Source organism: Papio anubis, chromosome 7, assembly GCF_008728515.1.
Source record: "Papio anubis isolate 15944 chromosome 7, Panubis1.0, whole genome shotgun sequence".
Taxonomy (NCBI): Eukaryota; Metazoa; Chordata; class Mammalia; order Primates; family Cercopithecidae; genus Papio; species Papio anubis.
This window is the reverse complement of record NC_044982.1, coordinates 52,535,834-52,555,264: the sequence shown is the minus strand read 5'-3', so window position 1 is coordinate 52,555,264 and position 19,431 is coordinate 52,535,834. Positions and strand designations below refer to the sequence as shown.

At 48.1% G+C, this 19,431-nt stretch overlaps 1 protein-coding gene across 10 annotated transcripts in view; it reads right to left on the bottom strand.

The window, feature by feature from the left end:
• BMP4 (bone morphogenetic protein 4) overlaps positions 1 to 19,431 on the bottom strand; it is a 255,091-nt gene continuing 235,660 nt past the window's right edge. For 4 of the 10 annotated variants that reach the window (XM_017960327.3, XM_017960325.3, XM_017960326.3 and 1 more), the window contains 3 exons: positions 3,502 to 3,626; positions 2,116 to 2,492; positions 1 to 1,160 (listed from right to left, as the gene is read on the bottom strand). In XM_017960327.3, coding sequence (XP_017815816.1) covers positions 304 to 1,160; positions 2,116 to 2,485 — 1,227 coding nt within the window. In that variant the 5' untranslated portion in view covers positions 2,486 to 2,492; positions 3,502 to 3,626 and the 3' untranslated portion in view covers positions 1 to 303. Of the gene's footprint in view, positions 1,161 to 2,115; positions 2,493 to 3,501; positions 3,715 to 4,634; positions 4,770 to 6,756; positions 7,099 to 19,431 lie in introns of those variants that run through there. The other 6 variants (XM_009211554.4, XM_009211555.3, XM_021940288.2 and 3 more) reach the window with 6 other exon arrangements.

Below are 19,431 nucleotides of genomic sequence, written 5' to 3'. Positions count from 1 at the left end.
TTTACCTTTAAAATAATGACTTATTTTATTTTTTTCTTTTAATACGTAGTTATAAATATATTTTGTCAAAATATATGATCAATATGGTCAAAACATTTGCACGTAAAGTCATAAATAAGGTCAAGGTGAATGTTTAGGGTTTTCTTCCTTTTTTTTTTTTTTTTAAAATAAAAGTCCAGCTATAAGGAAGCAGTCTGTGTAGTGTGTGGGTGAGTGGATGAGAATGTGTGTGTGTATGATGTGTGGAGTGTGTGTGTGTTGTGTATATCTGTCTGTCTGTCTATCCTCAAGGACTGCCTGATCTCAGCGGCACCCACATCCCTCTACTACCATCTCCTGATAATTTTTCAGTACCACCTTATCATACTCATCCAGGTACAGCATGGAGATGGCACTCAGTTCAGTGGGCACACAACAGGCTTTGGGGATACTGGAATTGACAGAATTGACCAGGGTCTGCACAATGGCATGGTTGGTTGAGTTGAGGTGGTCAGCCAGTGGAAAGGGGCAGTCCCCATGGCAGTAGAAGGCCTGGTAGCCTGGTGGGGCCACAATCCAGTCATTCCAGCCCACATCGCTGAAGTCCACATAGAGCGAGTGGCGCCGGCAGTTCTTATTCTTCTTCCGGGCCCGCTGTGGGTGATGCTTAGGACTACGCTTGGCCCTCCGGCGTCGGGTCAAGGCATGGCCCCGGCCATCATGGCCAAAGGTGACCAGGAGGGGCCGGAGCTGGGCCCAATTCCCACTCCCTTGAGGTAACGATCGGCTAATCCTGACATGCTGGCCCTGGTGGGTCCGAGTCTGATGGAGGTGAGTCACCTCAATGGCCAGCCCATAGTTTGGCTGCTTCTCCCGGGTCCAGCGAAGGACCGCAGGGCTCACATCAAAAGTTTCCCACCGTGTCACATTGTGGTGGACCAGTCTCGTGTCCAGTAGTCGTGTGATGAGGTGCCCAGGCACCACTTCTGCTGGGGGCTTCATAACCTCATAAATGTTTATACGGTGGAAGCCCCGTTCCCAATCAGGGCCCTGGTCCACCTGCTCCCGGAAGAGCCGAAGCTCTGCAGAGGAGATCACCTCGTTCTCTGGGATGCTGCTGAGGTTAAAGAGGAAACGAAAAGCAGAGTTTTCACTGGTCCCTGGGATGTTCTCCAGATGTTCTAGGCACAGTTAGGAAGGAAGGGGGAAAGAAAAAGCACATGAACTTTTTTCAAAGATGGAAGAGTCAAGAGAAAGCTCAGGGTTGGGCGATGAATGGTGAATTCTGCTTATGCAGGGGAAACCTACTGGGGGGAAATAAGCATACCCCTTAATTTGAAGGAGCAGATAAGTGGGGCAGCTAGCAAACCAGCAAAATGTAGCTAGCATTTCTCAAGCACCAAAGACAGAAACTACCTCCCAGTCTCCTTGATATGTCTAATAATTTCCATGTGTCAACTCCTCTAGGGCACCACCATCAGACTCCTCTTTTAAACGCCCCCCCCCTTGGTTTTGTGTCCACAGTTTTCTTTACAAGTGGTTGTAAAGAAAAAGAGGGGCCAACAGAGCACAGGCAGGAGGAAACATGCACACAACCACCTTCTCCCTCTTCCACTATTGAGTATGTTACTAAACATTTCCCCAGCGATCTTGGAAACACAGAGCATGCCTTGTTGATCATGTTACAGAGGGGAAAATAAATTCCAACACAGTAATGATGCTGGTGGATTAATAACTCAGATTTACTTTGGAAAAGAAACATCCGCTAGGAAACATTCAGATCGGATTACAAGGCCCCTATTGAATAAACCCGACAAACACACAGCTGTAATATTAAATTCAGTAGGTGCTTTGAAAAAAACGGGCAGAAAAGGCTTTGATATAGCAAAAACACACCGCTAGGGCTAGCCCACGTCTGAGTGCTGTCATTCCCCTTCCCCTGAACACCTCCCCCTCTGTCTCCAAAAAATAAGTTCGGTGGCAGCTCTGCAAATTCTTGGAGGTAAGGAGCTCTGTTCCTCAGCCTCCTGGATTGGGGCTTTGATGTAACCCGAACTCTTCTTCCCCAGGGCTTTCACTGCCCCTCTAGCCAGTCTCACTAGCCCTCCCCCACGCAGACGGGGGGAACAGACTGACCTTCGTGGTGGAAGCTCCTCACGGTGTTAGCCCGGCTGGCCGGGCGCTCAGGGTACTCCAGACCAGTGCTGTGGATCTGCTCTTCCTCCTCCTCCCCAGACTGAAGCCGGTAAAGATCCCGCATGTAATCCGGAATGACGGCACTCTTGCTAGGCTGCGGGCGGCGGCGCAGCCCGAACATCTGCAGAAGTGTCGCCTCGAAGTCCCGCAGGAGCTCATGGCTCTGCCCTGAGCGGCGTCCTCCCGCGTGGCCCTGAATCTCGGCGACTTTTTTCTTCCCCGTCTCAGGTATCAAACTAGCATGGCTCGCGCCTCCTAGCAGGACTTGGCATAATAAAACGACCATCAGCATTCGGTTACCAGGAATCATGGTGTCTCTGGGGAGGGGGAGGGGAGTGGAAGGTTAGAGAATAAATAAACACCAATAAATAGGGAGAAATAGATGTGTCTGCATATGCATTTAGGGCTAGAAATGGAGGGGCAAGATGGAAAGCAGGTCAGAAAGATCAAGTTTGTGTCTTCTCCCTCACACCACCCCCCCCCCCTCCAGCTGCAGCCATGCACGGCCTGAAAGTAAGAATTGCCCTGTAATTACTTGGTCTAACTTGTTTACAGTCAAATAACCCCAAATCAGATAGCCTCCATCCTGTTAATCTTTTTTTGTCCTAACTGCTATCTGAGCCATGATCTCAGCGTGGCTTCTTCAAGGATAAACAGTTAACATTGAGGGGGTAAAAAGGGGTGGGGGAGGGAGAATTAGAATGACATTGCTCTCCACTTTAGACCTTCAGCTTCCCTCCCTTTTCCTCCACCCTCAGAGCCCAACTTTCACAACTTCCAGTTGGTTCAGAGCCAGAGGGAGGGAAAGTGAGAGGCAGGGGCTGGGCGAAGACAGAGGGCGACAGGATCCAGAAGCCGAGAAGGTGGTCTAGGAGCTAACTGAGTGGCTTGATTGTGGCCGATGACTTTGAAATACTCAGCCAAAAGTGCCTGATCGTGCCCGCTCACCCCCAGGAGAAACCTCTGTGAGTTTTGACAAGACAGTGGGAATGCGCCACTGAGACACTGGGTGCTCCCCCAGGCAAGTAGGGTAGGGGAAGGGAGTGGTTAGCCCTCAAGGTACAACCCCGGGCTTTCATCTCTTTAGCTCCCTCGCGCTCCCCTTTCTTGCAACGCTGAGAGGGCGAGTGCGCGCCAGCAGCACTTTAAAAGGAACCAGTACGCTTCGAGCGCCCCGGCTGCAGGGCCAAGAAGGGAGCGACAGTGCTGCCAGGGAGCAGAGTGTGGACATTGCAAGGGAGGTCCGACGGAAGGGACAGCCGGCGAGCAGGGGTGGTGAGGGCAGAGTGAATTCCCGGGAGGGGGAAGGAAGAGGTGTCTACTCACTGACAGAAAACAAGGCATATAATAACAGTCCATGATTCTTGACAGCCAATCTTGAACAAACTTGCTGGAAAGGCTCAGGGAAGCTGCAGCAGTGCGTTGCTCGGGATGGCACTACAGAATGGCTCCTAAAAGGAATATTTGAATATAATGAGACTCCGGCGCAGACAGACTCTGTTTTTCTTCCAGCCCCTCGGAGTCACGTGAGCGCCGAGGCCCCTCCCGCGGCGGGCGGCGAAAGGGCCTGCGCGCCCTCGCCTCCTCCACAGCCCCCCGCCCCTCGCGGGCCCGCCCCCTCCAGACGAGGCCAACCTCCGCGCCCGCTGCCCGAGCCTCTGCGGTCCGGGAGGAGCTCCCGGCGGCGCTCGGCAGAGCCCTCGGCCGGTGCCTCGCGGCCGCCGCGCTCCCCGGACTCAGGGCGCAGCGCGCAGAGAACCCGGTTCTCGGCGCGTTGCGTCGGACTGGGCCCCCACGCCGGGCCACATGAAGCCAGAGGATTTGGGGCACACTGAAAGGACTGCGTCTTGCAGCTCGAACCCTGCTTAAGTGGGGGCCGGGAGCGAGGTCGGGAAAGTCTCATTCGCCCAAAGCCTCACCACTGAGAGGCACTTAAAAAGGAAAGCGCCGAGGGACCCTGCACACGCGCGTATACACACACACACACAAGCAAACACGAGCTCCCCGCCACTTCCTCCCCAGGGTCTCCACAAGGCCAAATATTGCTCCCAATGACAGCCAGTCACCCCTTGGCGAACGCCTGCTAAGGCTCCGAAGAGCGGGGCCACCGATCTAGCTCCCGGCTGAAAGCTGCCGACCTTGTCACGCACGGGGCCGGGAATGGGCGGGGGGCGTTAGAGGGTGATCGCTGTGGGAAAGTGAGAGGGAGCGGTTGCTAATCATTGCTCCGGGTCCATTACGGAGAATCCCCAAACCAAGTCGGCCGCTGCGTGGCCCCTCTCCCCCGGCAAAGCAGACCCCGAAGAAGCCATTCCAGGCGGAGGGACAGACGCCGGGGCTCGCAGCTCCGGGCAGATTCAGAGAGAGGCGTCGCTGCAGAAAGGACGCATCGCAGTTTTCAGATCTTAATGTCGCCGAGGTTTTACAACTCCCGACCCGGCGCAGAAAGGAAATCCCACCATGTTCCCGGGAGTCGAGAAAACCGTGAACAGCTTTCGGCCTGCGCTCGACCTCTGCGTCTGCGTCTCTCTCGCCTCGGCTTGGCTTATTTTTTAAACCACCACACTCCTTCCCCCGCCACTTCCTTCCTCCACCCCCTTCCTCCGTTGCACCAGCAGCAGAGTCACAGCAAATACTCCTTCAAGAATTTTACCTACCTACAGCTCAAGCGCTTACTAGGATATACTGACTAATTGAAGATGCTGCGGCGCGCGTGGGTCGCTCAGAGCAAGGGCCTCTTCGAAAACCCGACTCGTCGCAACTCAGCGTTCGCAGGGCCGGGCGTGCCAGGTCGCCCCCGGGACCCTGGCCCCATGACTCCTGCCCCAAAGCCCACTCCACCCGATCTCTCTTTCCTGAGGCTGTTCCTGGTTGCCACCTTGGTCGCTCTGGAGCTCAAGGGCTCGGGTTGCCTGCCGCCCCACTCTCCACGCAAAAACTTGGTTTTCTTCTTAGGGGCACTTGCAGGTAGACTTGGAGGAAGAAGAGTAAAGGATCGAGCAGCTCAGCCCTCCCTCCCGACGGTGGATGCCCGGCGTCGACCGACACCTCAGGTCCGGGTGCGGAGGCCGTGGGCGCCCCTGCGCGACCGTCCGTGCCCCGCAAAAGCCGCGCGGCTTTCGCCTTTGCTGGTCCCGCGCCACCGCTGGGGCGGACTGCGAAAGGGTTGGGAAGAGCAAAGGGTTTTTTTGTTTTGTTTGAGACGCAGAAGCCCTTTAAAAAGCCCGGCGAGGACAGATCCAGAAGTACAGAAAGGAGACGGAGGCAAGCTGGTGCCTGCGAGGCAGAGGGACAGTGGAAGGGGCGGGCGCCCGGGATCCCCGGCAAACCCTCGGCCCCAAGGAATCTCCTGGGGCGGGAGCACGCGGTTCTAAAACCGAGAGGATAGGGAGGGGAAGGGGGAGTTGCCTTTCAATTTCGGACTCACCAGGATTCATCTCTCATCACATTTTTCTTCTCAAATTTTTAAATCGAAAAGATAAAAGCCAAAAGAACTTTCATCCCCAGAACTTTTTCTTGGGGGAAAGGAATGCAACTCGGGGTGGTTGTCCTTCACTTCCCTACCCGAATCTTCTCCTAATGCCGAAATGTGTTTACAGGTAGCCTCAGTTTACCAACTATGTATCTTTTGGGGTGTTTACGTCTCACAAAGCCTTCAACTCATAAACCGCGATCCTTGAAAACCATCCTCCAAAGAAGTGCTTAGGAGGCGTCTGAGGCCCCGGGACCAACTCCCGCTGGAAAAAGCCTGCAGGGACCCGGGGATCACGGGATCCTTTCCCGTCGGTTCCGGGCCGGGAGGGCCAGGGAGAGCCGCGCGTCCGCCTTTCGTCCCGCCAGGAACTCCCCATAGGACACGACACCGCAGGAACGCGCGTCCTGGGAGCCCCTGGGATCCTGGCGGTCGTCTCTACGGACCCTACACCATGAAATGATAGAGGGGAGGCTCCTTCGGTTCCGCAAGTCGACGAAAATAGCTCGTGGAGAAGGCGCCTCCTGCAACTGCAGTTCGCAAGCTCTCGGGGCGCCCCGCCAGCTGGGGGCCAGATTGGGTGACACTCCCCTCGACGCAGCCTCCGGAGCGGCGCGCACTCTCCAGAGGCCAGCAAGACTGCGCTCTCTACCGCAGAACCAGCTCCAGCTAGGTGTTCTCTCCCCATCTCGCCGTCGCTCTGCCCCCTCACTCTCTCCGGACCTCAGAGCCGGCTCTTTCCTTCCTCCTCCCGCCCTTTCCTTCCGGGGATCGCAACCTCCAGCCCGTGGGCAACGCGTTCAGCCCAAGACCCCACAGTTTTTCCCAACGACCCCCTACCAAGGGCTTCTCTTGCTTCTGTTCTCCTGCCCCGCACTTCCCAAAGGTGAGAATCTCCCAGGGACTGCTGGACAGAGAAGGCCTGGGCAGGGGCAGCAGCCGGTATTTAAAGGTCTTTCAGCGCCAGCATCCCCACCTCCAGTACCATCATAGGAAAATAATTAGGCCACCTTTTGCCTCGGTCACAGCCTGAGTCCCCAGCTTATTCCCCCCAAGGAGGCTCCTAGACCCCCTCTGCCTGTCTCCCCTCACCAGGTAGCCTTGCTCACCATAGGTCCCTGCAGTAGCGGGCTCGCCAGCAGCAGCTCCTGGGGACCTCTGAACGGTTGTAGTGAACCTGGGCGAGGGCCGGGGACTGGGGCGCTGCAGGCTCGAGACAGCTTGGACGGGAATCCCATCGGGGAGACAAGCTAGATACTCAGCCCGAGCAGCAGCGGCGTCTCAGGCTCGCGTCCCTCGGCTCGGATGCCACACTCACCTAGCTTCCGGGCCGGGCTCCGCGCTCCTTCCCTCCCTCCCTCCTCCTCTGCCTTCTCGCATCTTCCTTCCTCCTCTTTCCCTCCCTCGCTTTCTTTCTTTCCTTCCTCCTCCTCTTCTCCGGCGGCCCCTCCCTTCTTCCCTCCTCCCTCGCTCGCCTCCCTTTCTGGGGATGGGAGCCCCGCCCACATCCTCCCCTCCAGCCTCCCGACCTCGCCTAGCAGGCCCGGGTCCCGGAAGGCCAGGCAGCGCCCGAGTCCGCAGCTGCCGTCCGAGCTGGGACGCCGATGCCTCCAGCTCTGGGAAGCGGCTGGGGCTCACCTGGGGACCACGTGCGGAGGTACTAGAAAGCATGCACCGACTAGTCGCTGTACCTTCCAAAAATACCCATGGGAGTCTGGGCTTCCCTGAGTTTAGTGTAACTGCTGCCCAAACTGATGATTAAAACACTGAGTAATCACCATTTACCCTGAGTAATTAGAGATAATGAAACACCTCTAAAATCAGGTTATGGAGAAAGGAGCTGTTGGATCGGTTTAAAAGGTGGCCTTCCATAAACTGTTAAAGGATTTCCAAACGTTGAGAAACAGGCTGTGTGCAGAACTGTGTGCCAGTGAGAGATACCTCTTGGGCTGTTAAAAGGTGAATTTCCTTCCAAAACATTCTTCACGTGCGTTTTGTGGAACGCCTTGGTGATGACCCTGAGGTAGACCCCAGTAAATGAGCTCACTTGCCTCCTCCCCACAAGGCCAAAAGACAGAGGTGGCCTGCAGACAGGCTGAGGCCACGTTTTTACAGTTAGAAAAATGTGTTTCTAGCTCAGAAGCCGTCTTAAGAACCGACACAGCAGTTATTTTTGTTGGTGGTGTTATGGTTGATGTTGATTTTTTTGTTCATTTTTGGTGTACCTAAGAATCCTGACACTCCAGGAGTATCAGGTGGTTATCCAAGGAGATAACCACAGAAGCAATAACCTTTTAGGCCACAGCAAGACAAGAAAAGATGCCCCTTGGTCTGTTTTCAAAGAGGGGAGATGAGGAATTGGCCCTTTCATATAAAAACATTTTAGTAATCATATTAGCAGGGAGGTGGAATATGGTGGCTTTTAAACCTTCCCAAACAGGAACTAATTTCACACTCTGCCTCGGATGCAGCTGTGAGGGAGCTATCAGCCTCATCTCTCTGTTTTACAAACAAGGAAAGGAAGGACTACCAGGTTAAAGGGACTTGCCCAGATCTCTGAAGTAAATCACAGCCTCTGCTCCAGAGCTAATGCTTCAGGGAGGGGTTGAGGCTCACAGCCTGAGCTCCAGGTAGCCAGGGGAGTGCTGGAAGACTGAGCATTTCCTGTCCTGGATTTCTTTCCCTGGGACAGACATGACACTTTACTGTCTCCGCAGAACATTTAGGTCTTTACTTAAACAGATATTGGCCCCGGGTGTCGCATCTATAAAAACTTTCCATTTATACACCTTCAATATTTAAAAAACAAGAACTGCTTCCTGTGTGGAACACAGATTACAAAGGGTGTGAAATACCTGAGATCAGAAAAGCAACTGTCAGAGCAAGGCCAAGACATCCTGCCATCTTTTCCCGGCCTAGGTCTTTTGGCCTAATAATGCACCAAACAACAGAAACAAGCTGTAGGGCTTTGGGCAAGTCTTTTCATTCCTGTGAGTGTCAGTTTTCTCATCTGCAGAATGAAAGGATTGGGCCAGATCATCTGCATGCTCCCTTTATATTTGAAAATGATTTGATTATTTAATTGTAATTTTAGCCAACATACATCTTCTTTCATTTTAAATCACTCCTGAGTTGACTTTCTCTAAGAACTTCTGATTAAAACAGGACAGGGCAGTAACACCACTCCAAAAGGATGACAAAATATACCTCCAGCTTCCAAATACTCAAAATCACAATTAATTATTAAAAATAATAACAGAAAATTAAAACTCCATTAAATAGTTACCTAATGTTCCTCCTGCAGCACCAGGCATTGTGCTCCTTTAGCACAGTACCTGAAATAAGGACAGATTAAATGCTCACTGAACCCCTAAATCAACCACTATTGTTTTAATCATTAACAAAATGTGTTTCTTAATATTTAAACTCAGAAACAGCAGTGATATGCTGTACTTAAAGGCAGGACTTTATTTTATTTTAAAGAACAAATGTCGTTTTGGGTTTTTTTTTTAATTCCAAAGGTTTTTGAATGACAGTTTTTGTCTCATTTTGCTGCAGCCCAGACAATAAAGTGGCCACTGATTGGCCCATCCATGAGTCTGTGACACTCACAGTCCCGGAGTTTCCAATTAAGCTACCCAACACACCTTGTTTAGACCCCTGATACGAATCTTCAGATATATGATGAGAGAACTCAGCTTTAGTTCTCTTGGGACAGCTTTATTTCTCTCCCCATATTTTAGATGGGTGCAAGCCATCTGTTATCAACTGCTTTTACCCATTCTTCCTCTTTCCCCCCTTACTCGTGCCAAAGAACTAATTACTTGTTGGTTAGAGAGCTAAATCAACCACAGCCTAGTGATCAGAGTTGATGAGAAGAATCAGTTTAGTTATTTTCCCTATCTCAAACTTACCTGTGAATTTTCATGTTTTTATAGAACATGGTAGATAAACCAAATAAAACTGTACCCTTAAAGCATATTGATGAAGAGGAGAAACCCACCATAATTCAGGAGCAACTATTGCTCCTATGCTGCTACTGCTGAATGGAGGGCATTCCTTTGTTGGATCTTTCCTGGAGAACATCAAGAAAGAGTGGCTGGTCAATAGCCTGTCGGCGAGCCCTTGGGACAGCCTTTTTCAAAGTATGTTCTCAGGACTATAAGCCTCAGAGTAGGGTGGGGGTGCAGATAAAATGCAGATTTCCTGGCCCTGCCCCACATCTGGACCCAGAAATCTGTATATTTCACAAGGTTCTCTTGTCATTCTGAGCACACTAAAGCTTGAGAGCTACTGTGGATTTTTTTTTTTTTTTTTTTTTTTTTTTGAGATGAAGTTTGGCTCTTATTGCCCAGGCTGGAGTGCAATGGCATAATCTCAACTCACCACAACCTCCACCTCCCAGGTTCAAGCGATTCTCCTGCCTCAGCCTCCCGAGTAGCTGGGATTACAGGCATGTGCCACTACGCCCGGCTAATATTTTGTATTTTTACTAGAGACAGGGTTTCTACATGTTGGTCAGGCTGGTCTGGAAATCCTGACCTCAGGTGATCCACCCACCTCGGCCTCCCAAAGTGCTGGGATTACAGGCGTGAGCCACGGCGCCCAGCCCCTGAGAGCTACTGTTTTAAAAGCTATTTTGCTTCCATTTTCTATGCTGATAAGTACCATTAAAAGGCTGGTACCAAGACATCATTAAACAGGCAAGGAATATGCTTGGCTTGAGTTTTATAAACTGTTAAATGTGGCAATTATAGTATCACTATGCCCTGAACACACCAAATAGGTCTATGCAAGTGAAAAGATAATCCTATGGCTACAACAGCCCTTAATTCCCCATCCCCAGTTAAGAACCACATCAGGTCTTCAAACCTTCTTTGCCAATTAGGTGTCTGGTGAAGCTATGGAAGGAATTCCCAGAGTCATTGCTAAGTTTTGAGAGGCAATAAGATAGATCAATTGGAATTGGAATTCGAATTGGAAGTGATCTCTGAAATTGGCCAGAAATATTAGTTTTCCTCTTAATATTTATCATATGTTATATATTTGCCCTATAGATCTCTAGCCCTTACAAAAACCCTTATAAAATCCCTTTCCTACAGATGAGAATCTGAAGTTTAGAGAGGCTATGTAAGTTGCTCAAGGTCACAAAGCTAGAAGGTGGTGGACCCCAAGTCCAAACCAAGTCAATCTCTCCTCTCCCTGGACCTGCAGGTGGGGGAGCAAGTGAGGGGTATTGTGGATAGATCCCCGAGGCTTATCCTGGAAGCTTTCCCCAGGCCAAGGCACCAGCTGCTGCTCTACCCTGGCAGCATGCTATTACCAGGAATTTCAGGATATCTTCCCAAGTTCTTAGATAACAAAATAAAATCAAGACCTAGAAGTTTGTTTCTTCCTGACGTTCCTATATAAGCCCACCTTAGGGCAAGACTTTTATGTGACCTTTCCTGAGAAAAAGGTTATGATCTTGAGAAAGGAGCTAATTATCTCTGCTGGGTCCAAGTCTCCTCATTGTAAAATGTGGAGCTTGAACAGGGTCCTCACAGGTCTTTCTCAGGCCCCAGAATACAGAGACAATATAACCTGGTCGTTAAAATCACAGTCAAATTTCTTAATCTCCAGTGTCCACTCATTATGTTTTGTCTATATAGATCTGACCCATGAACATAGCTCTGCCAAGATAACTACTCACTGTCAAAATCATACCTACTCTGAGCAATTAGTTTTTACTAATAGTCTGAGACTGAATGACATGTCCAAAAAGCATTTTCCGTCTGAGTTTTCGGATTCCTAACACCTCTAACTTTTAATAATTTTTTTCCCTGTCCCTCAGGCTAAAACATAAATTCATTTTCTTTCTCTCTGGTCTAAAGATGAACTTTTAACCCAATTGCACAAGTTGTTCCTTCTCTAAACATTTAATATTGTTGCCAACCTTTGATATGCCTCACTCAAACTAAATAATACTGGATGCTGATATTTTCTCATGACAAAAAGAAAATCTAATACTATTTCGTTTCCTTATGTTTTAAATTACTGCCTTGCTACTTTCTGGAATATGGTCCTTTCTAGAAAAACCCTTCAATATTAACATCCAAGCCGGGCGTGGTGGCTCACGCCTGTAATCCCAGCACTTTGGGAGGCCGAGGCCAGCGGATCCCGAGGTCAGGAGATCGAGACCATCCTGGCTAACACGGTGAAACCCCGTCTCTACTAAAAATACAAAAACTTAGCCGGGTGTGGTGGCGGGCACCTGTAGTCCCAGCTACTCAGGAGGCTGAGGCAGGAGAATGGCGTGAACCCAGGAGGCAGAGCTTGCAGTGAGCTGAGATTGCCCCACTGCACTCCAGCCTGGGCAATAGAGTGAGACTCTGTCTCAAAAACAAACAAACAAACAAGCAAAAAACCAAGCAAACAAACAAAAAATCCAAAATAGACAGAGACTTCTAAATGAACCCCCAGCGATATCAGATAGATGAAAAGACTTTTTATGTCATAACATGTTTAATATGTGGATGGCAGACAGGGCATGGATATGAAAAGTCTTTCTTTTCTAGGGAATGATCAGGATGGGATTGACATGCAATGACAGATTTTTGGGTTTTGACTATTCTCAGTTTCCTCTCCTAAAAAAATAGTCGACTGCACTCACTCAATTCTACAACAGGGATGCTGTTTGAAAATAAATTCTTTTAGAGGATATCAAAAAGATTAAACCTTGAAATGTCTTTGTTTTGTGCTCATACATCCTTCTCATTCTCTTTTTCTGACCCTAGTGTGCGGGAACAGTGTGACCTAAACAAGAACATAGTGTCACTATAGGATGAGTGACACTTGGAAGCAGAGGCAGAGTGCTACATGGACACCTGACTGTACCAAATGGTTATTGTGGTTTCCCAATCAGATGCCAATTGTGGAATACCAGCTAATATTCTACCCTCAATTCATGCTAAAAGCTTTCCAGTCTTTCTCAAGGACACCTGTCCAAAGGGATATGTGAGCCAAGGAATTGTTACTGTATAAGTAAAACTTGGATGTTTTTACTAATAGTCCACATATTTCACAGCCCTTTGGTGAAGAGCCTTTTTCATTAATGTTCTGTTCAAGAATAATTGCATAGTATTTATAATCCTCTCAGGGATTAAGTATAGATGTAACATACAACTCAAAAATGCTTGTTGATGTTCACTTTGTAAAAATTCATCAAGTTGTTTACTTGATATTCATGCACTTTCTTTTTGTGTTATATATTTTTTAATTAAATGCTTATGGAAACTATGATTTTTTAAAAGTTATTTTCTTTGACCATTAGTTGAAGCCCACTAGCAATATACAATGTTTGGAGCCAAATGGTTGGGCAGGGCAAAACCAGGGGGAGCCTATTCTATGGTCCTCTGGTGGCCATAGCACCTGAGAAACTGATATGTGGCTTCAGGAAATCCACTCTGGGGCCACAGAAGAAAGAACAGTTGTACCAACCAAGGCCTGGCCTCGGGACTGGTACAGCCCATGGTAGAAGGCAAGATGTCTGACACAATCCTGGCATGTTCCTTAAACTCTTGGGAGGGCTGGTAACCACTGGACCAGAACAGAAGCTCCTGGAGTAATCTGAGACTTGTGCTCAGCTCTTCCCTTCCTTGGCTTCTCTTGCTAAGAAGCTCAGACTGGCACTGCAAACCATCAATCTCTGGGGCGAAATGGCAAGGTCATCAGATATGTATTTCTTAGGATAAAAATGCAGGAAGGTAAAACTTCATCCAAAACAGATAACAGTTTAAGAGAAAGAAATGGGCTCCACCCCCAGATTCTGGGAGCCCGGGGCTTAGGAGATGGGCTGGGGAAAGGATGGTGATAGAGAAAATGGGACTCCCAAGTGACTGTCTTGGTCCCTCACCACAGCTGAATCCCAGCTTTGATGCAGAGAGATGGAGTCAAGTGCATGTGACCGGGCTTTGACCCTTTTCAGAATCTTGCACCCACAGGGCCAGGCTCAGAGATTGTGCAAACTCAATTTCAGGGAGTCTGAGAAATCGAAGAGAGGTGTTGAGAGGCTGGGCTGTAAGTAAAGTATGAGGTGAGGGGTTGAAGGAGGGAGTCCTGCTCTTGAGGAGCAGCCCTGATGCACACTCCACTCACCTCCTCCAGGCAGAAGAAGAACAAGGTGTGCACGCGGGGAAGTTCGGAGGCCCGCTTCGTCTTTCTAGACTGCAGCTGCGCCAACATGCTGGGGACACGAGGATCACCAGTCCGAGTACCTCCCCACCCCTCCCTGAGCCAGCTAAGGAGAACAACTTCCCAGCTCCTTATCCTCATTCCCTCCTTTATCACGCGCAGACTGGACTTCTCCGATATCCCCTAATGTAAAGAAACATCCGCGTGCTCCGCCGATGCCCCAGGGCCACCGGAAGAGAGCCGTGGGGTGTGAGAACTAGGCTGTTTCCAGTGGCTGGTGGGCGCGGGGGAGCGACTACTGCGCCCTCCCCTTGGGCATTCCTCTCCGGTCCCTGAGGCGACGCCCTAGTAAGCCTCCACGGACGTCAGCGAAGGGTGGGTGGAGGGTCACCCTGACCGCGCCCCACAGCTGGGCCCTGCGCTCTGCCCACCGCCACGCCACCTTCACCGCGCGATGCCGGCACTCCCGCCTTTCTCTTGCCCTCGTTATTTTTAGTTCGGCTGCTGCACCTCCCTGCTTGCAACAGCTCGCCCCGCTCTCAGACTCGTTTTGCAGGATTTGTGCCCCCGGTGGCTAACCTGATCCGCACTTGAATAAACAGCGAGCGCCCGGGCAACCTGGGCGAGCCACCCGCGCGGAATTTGCATCCATCCGCACCAGAGGTTCCCGAGACGCTAAGCGTTCTCGCCTACCAGAACTTGGAAACAATGGACCATCCCCGGAATGAATGAATGAAATTTTTAAAACGAAAGGGACAGGGGCAGCGGCAGAGCGGCTCCTGGGACAATTTTGCCCGTGCTTCCTGACGTTCTCTCCGTGAAGCCCAAGGGGACGCCGGGGCAACAGGGTACAGGAGCCCGGATGATAGTGGCAGAAAATTAAATTTGGATAGTACTTGTTAAGTTTGCTTTCCTAGCTAGCTGCCCCCTCCACTACCATTTCTATCTTAAGACAGGCTTTCCAGGTGGCAGAGGATGGCTTTTCTCATCAGTTAAGAAAAACAGCGTGCTCCCCCAAGGTCTGAGTTTGTGTGATGGGCTGTTTCCACTTGCCAAGCCCTGCGGTGGTACCTGCAAGCTTATGCGATAGGAGGAAAGTGAGATTTGTAAGGCCTGGAGGAGGTGTGAGGTTGCCAGAGGCCACTTCAGATAGTCAGTTCCTGGTGGGTTAGTGAATCATTGCACAACCTTAAGGGCTCCAGCCTTCCTGCAAGCCAGTCAAACAAAAAGAAAACATAACAAAGAGTTTTCTTTATTCAGCATAAAGGGATGGCTGGCTAGCTTTTGAAGCTTTTTCCTCAGAATTCTGATTTTTATTCTGAAAATCTGAGTTTTGTTTCTTGTTCACCTCCAACAAGTTAGGATGTCAACTATGGATAACAGGTAAACATGCCTCCAAATATGCTGTGGCACTCTGTGACTTGACTAGTTCTACAGCTAGAACCCAAGGAGTTTGGATGATCTAGTTTTATTTCCCCAGTTTTAGAAGAAATTCAGGGAGAAAAAATGGGGACAAAAACCAGGTGATTAAGGGACTAAGATTCTCAAGGGGTAAGTAAAAGTGATTGTTGGCTTTGTTTGTTGTATTTAAATTAAATGTTAATCTCTTTAAACTAGAGATTCTTAGGCCTGCCACTTGACTTCATTAAGAATCCCTGGCCGGGCGCGGTGGCTCAAGCCTGTAATCCCAGCACTTTGGGAGGCCGAGACGGGCGGATCACAAGGTCAGGAGATCGAGACCATCCTGGCTAACACGGTGAAACCCCGTCTCTACTAAAAAATACAAAAAACTAGCCGGGCGAGGTGGCGGGTGCCTGTAGTCCCAGCTACTCGGGAGGCTGAGGCAGGAGAATGGCGTAAACCCGGGAGGCGGAGCTTGCAGTGAGCTGAGATCCGGCCACTGGACTCCAGCCTGGGTGACAGAGCCAGACTCTGTCTCAAAAAAAAAAAAAAAAAAAAGAATCCCTGGATGGATTTTAGGGGATCTGTGAAAACTCCGACATTTATGCAGATAATTTTTGATGTAAACGTAAAAGTGCTTGGGGGTGCATGACTTCATCTATGTTTCCATGTGCTAAATCTTTTCTATTGGGATATGTCTCCAAGTTGCACTCATAACAAACTTTCATCCAGTGGTACCTAGTTTTCACACTCAACAACAAAACGTTCTTAACTCATCACTGGACAACAGAAACTCCACTCTGTTAAGAGCCAACAGTCACAGGGGAAAGGACCCTGGCACAATAGTGACCTGGAGCCTAAGTCCCTGCTCTGCCCCATGTTAACTGTACCCACCGGTTACCCACTGAAGACTCTTGTGACTTAACGTGAGGATCAAACGTTGGAGTGTACATGAAACCAATTTACAGATCACAAAATACATGGCTAGTGGCATTTATGAAATAAATGCTGATGGGTTTCCACATGCTAGAATTATGAAATTATGAAATTCCAATTGTTCATAATTAAATGAACAATTATGTGAATAATTATAATTATGTGAATATGTGCATATTTTCTTCAACCATATACTTATAAGGAAAATCAACATACTTTGGATTCCTGACCATTGTTAGTCATATTCATGTTTCATTATCTCATTTAATCCTCAAAAAAGCTCCTTGTGGTTTATATACCACAGTTATCAACACACATCACCCCACCCCCATCACCACCACCACCAACTTTCTTTTAGCATTTGAGGAAAGAAGTGTAGAGAGGTTAAGTAATTTGCCTAAGGCCACCCAGCTAACAAACACCAGGTTTCGATTTCAGATAAAGTTCCTGTTTACAAGAGGGGAATATTAGAAAAAGAGCAAATTTTGTACAGCTTTAGGTAAATTTAATTCCTTGTGCATTTTGTGCAAAAGTACAGGAGTTTTAAATAGAGCAGCCACAATTAAGATGGTCAGTCTTCTCATATACTCTTTGCTGGAAAACTGTCCTTAACCTATTTATTTCCCCCCTTTCATTTCCTCCACAGTTCAGGTTCACTAGTGTCTTAATAAAAATGTATATACATAGTTCCTTATTAGTGGCATCTAGCTTCTTTAACTAATTAGGCAGGCTTAGAAGGGAAAGAGCATCTCTGTCCTCCACTTCTGCAACTTTTTCCAGTAACCCTTTGAACTAAGAAGCATCATCTATGGCAGCCAATAGATGCCAAACTGAAGCCATCGAATGGCTGAATATCTCAAAGTTAACTCAAAGTTAATTAACAAGGACATATCTCTTTTGTGTATAGCACCCAGTCATGAAGCTAAAGAAGTCAAAACAGATACATTTCGTGGCTTCCTGAGTTATAGGGAAATTAAGAAAACAACCACGAACTCTGATCTACTTTCTTTTAAATACTTTCTTATGCCTTTAGCACTGGCATGTGGGTTTGTTCAACACAGTCCTCCTATTTCATTTCTCTTTAGCATAAAATCCTTAATAGCAAACTGTACACTACATAGTTTGTGGATGTTCCATAGAACAGAAGGACATCTGTTCTTGATCTTTAATTATGTTTTAATTATATCTTGAGAACCAGTATCACAAAAAATGAGTTGCTGGAGGTCAAGACCCAAAAGCAAAAGCAAAAAAAAAAAAAAAAAAAAAAAATTATGGATTATAGTAGGTACATTGCTAAAAAAAATTATGAATGATGGTGTGCTCCTGTACGAGACTCAGATTGCTGGAATAACAGACAAAAGCATCTTCTTAGTAACATTTTGATACTTAAACAAGGAGGAATTGATGAAATGATTTGTTAAAGTGCTTTAGTCACTGTTGCGTGGTTTTTTTGAAAATACAGACTTGAAGTCAGGTAGCCTGGTTTCAGGTATAACTAAAACTAGTTCATACTATTGGCATGAACATGGATATGTGACTTTATTTCTGGAGGCCTCTGCTTCTTGATGAGTTATGTGGGCTATATGATATCTCAACTTCAGAGGTTGATGGGCTTTTTCTGCAAAGGGCCAGAGAGTAAATATTTCAGGCTTTGTGGGCCACATGCTGTCTCTGTCATTATTTTTTTCTCTTCCTCCTAGTCTTTTTCCTCCCTCTCCTTCTCTTCCTTTTCCTCCTCCCTGTTCTTTTTCTTCTACAATTGTTTACCATTTATATTTATTGGCTAGGGCTGCTGTAACAAACTACCACAAATTGGGTGGCTTAAACAAGAGAAATGTATTGTCTAACAGTTTTGGAAGCTAGATGTCTAAGATCAAGGTGTTGGCAATGTTGGTTCTATTGAGAGCTGAAAGGGAGGCTTTGTTCCATGTCTCTCTCCTCACTTCTAGTAGTCTAGTCTTTGGCATTCTTTAACTTGTAGAAGCATCACCCCCATCTCTGCCTTCACATTCATATGGCGTTCTCCCTGTGTACACATCTATGTCCAAACTACCCCCTTTTATAAAAGCATCAGTCATAATGGGTTAGGGACCCATCCTTCTCCAGTACGATTTCAGATTGTACCTGTAATGAACCAATTTCCAAATAAGCTCACATTCTGAGGTGCTGGGTGTTCATGAATTTGAGGGGACCACAATTCAGTTCATAAGACCATTCCTAGCTCATAGACCATACGAAAACAGGTTATAGGCCACAGTTTGCTGACCCCCCTAGTAAAGCTCCTATTTACTCTAAAATCCTATAAACCTTTATTCTCCATTACATTCTCTGACAAATTATTTGCCTCTTATATTCATTTGATAAATTTTTTACTGAGCACCTACATTATGCTAGGCATTGTTATTGGTGCTGGAACAAAGAAGTGAAAAACTGATGAAAATCATTGTCTTTCTGGGTCTTAGAATCTGATAGGAAAGGCAGACCACCAACAAAATAAATGAGAACAATCTATCGCATGTTAGATGACAATAGGTACAAAGAATAAAAATTAAATGGGAAAAAGAGATGGCCATGGTGTTGAATTTTAATAGGGGGGTCAGGTGATGCTTCACAGAAAAGGTGACATTTGAGCAGAGACATGAAGGAGATGAGGGAGCCAGACACATGGATACCTGGAGAAACAGTGTCCAGTCAAAAGGAAGACCAAGATGTACTCTGAGGTGGAAATGGGCCAGGTGTGATCAGGAAACAGCAAGGAGGCAAGTGTGATTGAGTGGAGGGAGCCAAGGGAGAATATTAGGAGAGGTGAGGGAGGTGAGATGTTCCCTGGTGTATGATCTTGCACCACCACCTTCAGAGCCTGTGCTGGGACCAAGTGAGACAAGCATGGTACCTAGGGCACACGTTTTAAGGAGGCAATCATTCCCAGGGTTGTGCAAGTGCAGGATGGACACCTGAGAGGGAGTGCCTCCTTAACTCATGCACCCTAGGTGCCTCTCTGGCCTCATCCCAGTTCTGGATCCTGGTATGGGTTCTGGCTTCAATTGCAAGTGGTACAGGAAGACTCTGGAGGGTTTTCAGCAGAAGAGTGCCATGATCAACCTTAAATTTTATCAGGATCACTCTGGTTGCTGTACTTAGAGAAAGGATAGTATAAAGGAGACTTCCTTTATTAGGATAAAATAGTCTTCAATAAGAAGACTATTGAAATAACTTCCAAAGTAAAATGGCAAAAGGCTTCTTATCTGGTAATCCACCAAGGGTTGGGCTACCCT